This window comes from Cucurbita moschata, unplaced genomic scaffold (assembly GCF_002738365.1).
Source record: "Cucurbita moschata cultivar Rifu unplaced genomic scaffold, Cmos_1.0 Cmo_Scf00045, whole genome shotgun sequence".
In the NCBI taxonomy this organism is placed as follows: domain Eukaryota; kingdom Viridiplantae; phylum Streptophyta; class Magnoliopsida; order Cucurbitales; family Cucurbitaceae; genus Cucurbita; species Cucurbita moschata.
In genome coordinates this window covers 1413108-1420024 of record NW_019268561.1, presented here as the reverse complement: position 1 = coordinate 1420024, position 6917 = coordinate 1413108, and the positions used below count along the sequence as shown (strand labels likewise).

Below are 6917 nucleotides of genomic sequence, written 5' to 3'. Positions count from 1 at the left end.
CTTTAGTTATTCCAATCAAGCTATGTTCTACCTGTTGGGTCTTTACATGAAGCTTCTTTGAAGAAACCAAAAGAGTAAACAATCTCATATTCAAAGAAGCTTCTTTGAAGAAACCAAAAGAGTAAACAATAGTAAACAATCTCATATTCTTGCAGAGATATATGAAAAGCTAGATCTCGATCTCGTTGTCCTAACGAGATGGAGTATTAGAGTTATAATTTAAACCTAGTTTATGTCCTTGGAATCTTATGAGTCCAAGCTGAATAAACCCTTATTTGGATTAATCCGAGTATCCATATAAACTGTTGAGGATGGATGGATTGATGGGAAAAGACAAGTTGAGGATCATCTAGCCATACATTATTTGTGGTATCATCTTTGATCCGTTGAAGGTTAGATGAGAGTTAGATGAGTGAGAGAGAAGTAAATATTGTACAGTGAGAAAGGACTTGAAAACAAAGGTATTTATGGCCACTCAGTTTGTACCAAAATCTCGATGATTCAAAAAACATAAAACATAAATAGGAATCCAATGCAATTAAACCTTATTCTAAACACTTATTCGAAAGGGCTCCAAATGGGACGTGAGATCCCACGTCGATTGGAGGGAAGAACGAAACATTTTTACAAGGGTGTAAACATCTCTCTAGTAGACACGTTCTAAAAACCTTGAAGTGAACCTTGAAAGAAAAAGTCCAAAGAGGACAATATATACTCATGGTGGGGTGGGGCTTAAGCTGTTACATTATTGATGTGAGATCTCACATCGGTTGGGAAAGGGAACGAAGCATTACTCACAAAGGTGTGGAAACCTCTCTCTAACTTATGCGTTTTAAAACTTGATACGTAATGAACAAAACAGACAATATCTTCCAACAACGGTTACAAATAAAAATGACTTAGGCTTACCATAACCTAAAATAAACATTCATTTTACCAAATCTAAATGTGATTCCACTAACTCTAGAGCATACAAATTGTTACCAAAAGCCAGAAACCCTTGAAAGATTTGTCCACCAAGTCCAAAGAACAAATACTCTTAAGAACAACTCAAAACAAAAACAGGTTAATAAAATTTGCCGTGTAACACCATTCCCAAACAGGTTAATAAGAAGAAATGAAGAGAAACATGAGTAAAGTCCATTTTAAAGTGGTTGAGATAATAAGAGTAGTTGAATTCCAAAATAACTCAGAGAAGGTTCTGGTTGTTGTTTTCTTCCTTAGGGGCCCCGAAAGAATCCAGCCTTTGAAGAGTCAACTGTTCTCAGAGGAAGCAGCAAAGGTGTGTGCAGGCAGCCATGTCTGACTTTCTCAGACAAAATTTTGAGCATCTTTTTGACAGCCTACAATAATGAGACCCAAAACAATTAATTTCTCAGACAAAGCTTAGGCCATTTTTGTGCTAAGAAAGATTAAAAATCCATTGATTGCCTAAGAAACTGATGGTAAAGAAAGAGAAGTAAAAGGCAATTGCACGAGTACAAGAGGTAATAAAGATTTTGTGCAGAGAAATAATGGGAACTGCTTGGACAGTAAAAGTACAAAGTCGGAATCAGGACCTGCAATGGCATAATAAAGAAGAGCTTCAATGGTTAAACATAAGGGAAGGTACAAACTTACTGCTCATAAATTAAAAGACTGTGAATGCAACTAAGATGCCAACATTCATTTATTTCGGGGCCTGGATGATTACAACATCATGAGGGCAACTCATTGCTCATTTAAGTAACTTTCTGCTTTCAATTTTGATATTGTTATCAAGGGTTGTTGTCATTTGTCAGGTTGATCCAAAATGTGAGGTTTATTATATATAGCCCAAGCCCACTTCTAGCATATCCAAAATGCGTTTGCTCTAGGGAGAGATTTTCACACCTCTATAAAGAATGCTTCGTTCCTTTCTCCAACCAATCCCCCCCCCCCTTTTCCTTTGGGCCCAGCGTGTTTGCTGGCATACCGCCTCGGGTCTACCCCCTTCAGGACTCAGCCTCTTTCGCTGGCACATTGTCCGATGTTTGGCTCTTATACCATTTGTAATGGCCCAAGCCCACCACTAGCAAATATTGCCCTTTTTCGCCTTTCCCTTTCGGGCTTCCCCTCGAGGTTTTTTAAATGTGTCTGCTAGAAAGAAGTTTTCACACGAACCCCCCAATCCACCCCCACCCCCTTTGGGGCCCAACATCCTTACTGGCACACTGTCTCGTGTCCACCCCCTTCGGGGCTCAACCTTTTCACTGGCACATCGCCTTATGTTTGGCTCTGAAACCATTTGTAACGGTCCAAGCCCACCACTAATTGATATTGTCTTCTTTGGACTTTCCCTCTCGGGCTTTCCTTCAAAGTTCTTAAATGTGTTTGCTAGGGAGAGGTTTCCACACTCTTATAATGAATGATTTCGTTCCCCTCTCCAACCGATGTGGGATCTCACATGCAATGCCTAAGTCGATTATTCCCAACCCTACAACACTCAAGAGTGAAACCAAGAAGTGTCAACCTACTATCTCTTCTATTTCTTTTGTTGTTTTTATGAGAAATAAAGAAAGATATATAGGAAAAGAACATAAAGAAGACTTATTACAAAAGAATTCTGTGATTATTAGCCTTTCTTCTAAAGCTCCAACCTGTAAGAGCTTCCACCAGCCAACAAATAATCCTCACATCTAATCAAATGAACAATGAAAGAGAAGATGTTCAAAGGCTAAATAGTCCAAGAAGTAAAAATAAACAAAATCTAAGGGACATGGTGATTTAGAAAGAGTATCTAAAAAAAGCACTTCGAATCGCGAAAGCCCCTAAACAATTATTCTTAAAACCTGAAAACAGAAACTCAAACTTCTGCGCAGTCAACCAAAGTAAGAAAGTAATATATCACTGATGAGTTAGAAACAAAGGCAGCTTGGGTCTCAAAATTGGCCCAAGTCTGGAAACTTCTAATAGGCCTATAAAAGTCCACAAAAATTTGATCCTTTATTTCTAGGAAAGAAGAATGTTCATGTCATTTAAGGAAATAGGATGACCATTATAATCTAAGATTGGGAGCCACAGAGAGGACAAACCCTGGCCAACAAGATCCCGATACTTTTGATGAAAAGCATCTGGGGTCATTTGGACCAAGGGCTTTATTGACCAGTGTTCTTTGAGGACCTTGGAGGACATGCCAACATATGATGGGAAAAGGGAAAAGGGAAAAGGGAAAGGTTGGTCAAGTTATAATTAGCCTTGGCCAATCCAAATTGGGTTATTCATGCAAATGACCACCCGTTAAGTAGATCACTGAACCTAGAAGCAATTCAAAATTTCATTATATTACACACAGAACCAGGTCACCATGTCATTTGGCTAAGGAGGGGCTGTTTTTATTACACCCCCTTGGGGCAAGTCACCATGTCATTTAAAAGAGAGCAAAAACTACCCCAAGGAAGCAGCTTCTGGAAAATTAACAATCAAGGCATTGCCTGGGAAAAAACCCCCCAAGGAAGAAGCTGAATTAACTATCATCCATAATACATTGAACCAGGTCAAACATGAGGATGAGCCAACCAAGCCAAAGATACTACATTATAATTATATCCGGAAGCTACATATGCATCCAATATGTGAAAAAGAATGCACTAAACCAGGCTCATCAGTACAGAAAACTAGATTGTTTAGGAAAACAAAATTACAGTTGACCTAACCTCCTAGAAACATATGGGAAGGCCTGGTATCTGGATCATCCACCTCGCATATGTGCACCTAACTCACCAAACTGATCATCTGCTTCTACAGTATCGTCTGAAAGGCGGACTGCATCCAGTTTCTGTTTCAGAATATCTATGGCATTGAGTATCAACTGGGAAGCTTTTATTGCACCGGTAGATTCAACTGTGAAGATAAAACTATCTTCTTTCGCAGTGATATCCACTAGTCCAGCTTTACCCATTGCTTCTGCTTTCTTAATCACTTCATCATCATAAGTGTATGCCTCTGGATCAACCACCAGAACCTTTACAAACAGAATAAGCAGCAGCAAGTTAAACAAGTGAAATGAAAAATAAAAAATAAAAAATTCATTGGCTAAGTTTGGATCACTCGTTTTTCATACTTTCTTTAGCCATAAGTAAGCAAAGTATCTCAGAATTTGGGTATTACTACGATTAAATAAAAAGATGAAAGCCCATCTTAAATTTTACGTCATACATGAGAGGCAGCAAGAATGAAAATTTTCTCCTAATACACCAATTACACCTGAATGAGTACCTCCTTTAAGCTGATTCTTTTCTCGAAGTGAAGATACCGCAAGATACAATGGCTTCCAGTGCTTATAAAAAAGTGACAAATCCAAAAAATCATGACATTGTTAAAGAAGACCTTGCGACAGAATTCCCCAACTTTAAAGAATGGCCTTATAAATGTTAGCCTTAATGAAATTTATATAGGTCCAATTCCCAAATAGCTGAAGCAAATACAGCAAACAATTACTGCCCTATCAGCCTTGTCCCATGCATCTATAAGATTATAGCTAGAGTGCTCCCTGAAAGATTGAAAAGCGTCCTCCCACATAGTATAATGCAATTCCAATTTGCTTAGTCATTGGAATATTAACTCTCACACAACAGTTTACAAAAGCAGTGCCCTTGAAACGATACCAAAGTGCTCTGATACCAAAAAAACGGTTCTTACTTCAATTTCCAAGGGGGTAAACACCATTTAGTATCTGAGCTCTATTTGCCTCAGAGATTTTAACTCTTCTGGTATCGAGTTACTTGGTCCCAAGGGACTTCATATCAACCCTCTATAGGTTTATCAATGAGTGGTGTATTATGTGCATGAAAAGCTCAACTCAAAACCATGTTTTCTACTCATGCTCCAACATATACAAGTTTTATTTTTATTTATTTATTATTATTATTACTACTTTGGTTTGGATAAGCAAAAGAGGGAAAAGAAATTTCAAGCAATGGAGTTACAAAAGACTTTTCCAATTGGTCACAACAGAGAAAAGAGAGACAAAAGAGTAAGGATTAAATTAGAGGTATCACTTTACACCAAGATAGAGTAAGATAAATGATACTATCCAAAAGGTGTTCAACAGGCCTCTCCTTGTTTTGAAAGATTTATTCATTGCGCTCAGTCCAAGTAACCCAAAAGAAAGCTTTGATGAGATTTTCCCAAAGGTACTTCTCTTTTTTGTGTGGATGCCCTGATAACATGGATGCAAGAAGATGTGATTGCCAGGATATGGAATCAACCAATTAAAAGCAGAAATAAGGTATGTCCAGAGGGAGGCAAGACAAAAAATTATTGAGAAGGTGGTCTTGAGATCCAGCATCCCTTTTACACATAGAGCACCATTGGGGCGAGAGAACCATGTGGGGAATGCATTGCTGGAGTTTCTCATGCATGTTGATGGCAAGGCAAGCAACTTCCCATATGAAGAATTTATTTTTTTCCAGGCAGGTGGCTTCCCAAATATATTTGTAAAGCCATCAGGCAAGATTTTCCTGTTGGTGACAAAGTCCATTAGGAGAGACTTTGTAGAAAAAATGCCATCATTTTCCAATTTCCAAACTCATGAAACACAAGTAGGAGAGAGTTGGATAGGAAGGAGATTTGTGGATAAATCAGCCCATTCTGAAATTTCCTCCTCCTTGGGGTTCCTTATTAAAGATAAATCCCAAAAGCTCCTTTCAACACTCCAGATATCATGAATGGAAGCTGCCTTAATGTTTGAGATGGAGAATAATAGAGGGAACCAGTGGGCAAGTGGACCACAGGGCAACATGTCATCATGCCAAAAAGTAGTTTCTCCATTCCCAACTCTATGATGAATATGGACGAAGATGGGTCAAAGATCGGTCGAAGATGAGGTCTTGCATACAGAGGATGACCTTCCAGGAACCATTTTATGAGCGGACCATTAAGGATCTCAGTTTAAGATTGAAATGGGTTGACCCATATTTAGCAATATTCATGTCTCCAAAGGGCTGATTTTTCAAACCAAAACCGCCAAGCCCATTTGGCAAGGAGAGTGTGGTTCTTCTGGTAGATATTTGGATGCCAAGACCACAACTGACTGAGGGAAGAATAATTTTCTCCCATCGGACCTTTATTTTTAATGTAAGCTTCATGTGCTTTCTATTATGGCAGCAACCTTTTTTGGTAATGAGAACAGTGATAGTAGTAAGTGGGAAGATTTGAAAGGACACTTCTAATAATGTCAGACAACCTCCCTTTGAGATATGGACAGACTCCCATGCTTGCAACCTCCTCTCTATTTTTGTGGCGTAGACATTCGGCCAGCTTCCCTTTCCGACCAAACAAAGAGGCCAAATTTTCCAGCTCCTCCTCTTCTAAGTTGATGCCCAAAATCTTGAACTTTTCGGCATTAATGTTTAGGCTTGAAGCCATCTCAAAGGATTTCACTCATGGAGAAAGTGTTGTGGATAGCACTGTCATCAAGGATGGAGAAGAGAACACTATCATCCAAAATTTGTAAATGATGGATACTACGCTCTTCTCAAACCAATGAGAAACCCTTTAAGGACCAATTTTCTGCAGCATGGTTCATAAGGCAAGCCTAAGACCCCTCGATACCAAAATCTTAGCACACGGGCACCCTTTAAAGATGATAGAGTAATTTGGTGAAAATGCAGGCACTGATCTATGCTCTCCGTTGGGAGATAAATCCTTCAACTTGTAGGAGGAGATCAAGAAAGTCCCAATCCACTTTATCAAACGCTTATTTGATGTCCAGCTTAATCATAGCCCCTTTCCACTTCAATCTATTCCAATAAGGCACAAATCAAGGATCTGTCTTCTTCCACACTTCATTTAGACAAGTTTTTCTTCATCTACATGGGTTGTTTTTCTGGGTTCTTTTATTTTTTGGTTAGAAAGGAATAAGCAGCCTTTCTAACAAAAAAAAAAAAAAAAAAAAA

The 6917-nt window shown here is 38.7% G+C and overlaps 1 protein-coding gene across 2 annotated transcripts in view; it reads right to left on the bottom strand.

Moving 5' to 3' along the window:
• Positions 1-1003: 1003 nt before the first annotated feature.
• The window catches only part of LOC111434562 (DNA-directed RNA polymerases II, IV and V subunit 3-like), a 9377-nt gene continuing 3463 nt past the window's right edge, over positions 1004-6917 (bottom strand). The window contains exons 3-4 of one of the 2 annotated variants that reach the window (XM_023071985.1): positions 3675-3982; positions 1004-1343 (exon numbers count right to left, since the gene is read on the bottom strand). In XM_023071985.1, the coding sequence (XP_022927753.1) occupies positions 3710-3982 (273 nt within the window). In that variant the 3' untranslated portion in view covers positions 1004-1343; positions 3675-3709. Of the gene's footprint in view, positions 1344-3448; positions 3983-6917 lie in introns of those variants that run through there. The other variant, XM_023071984.1, reaches the window with a different exon arrangement.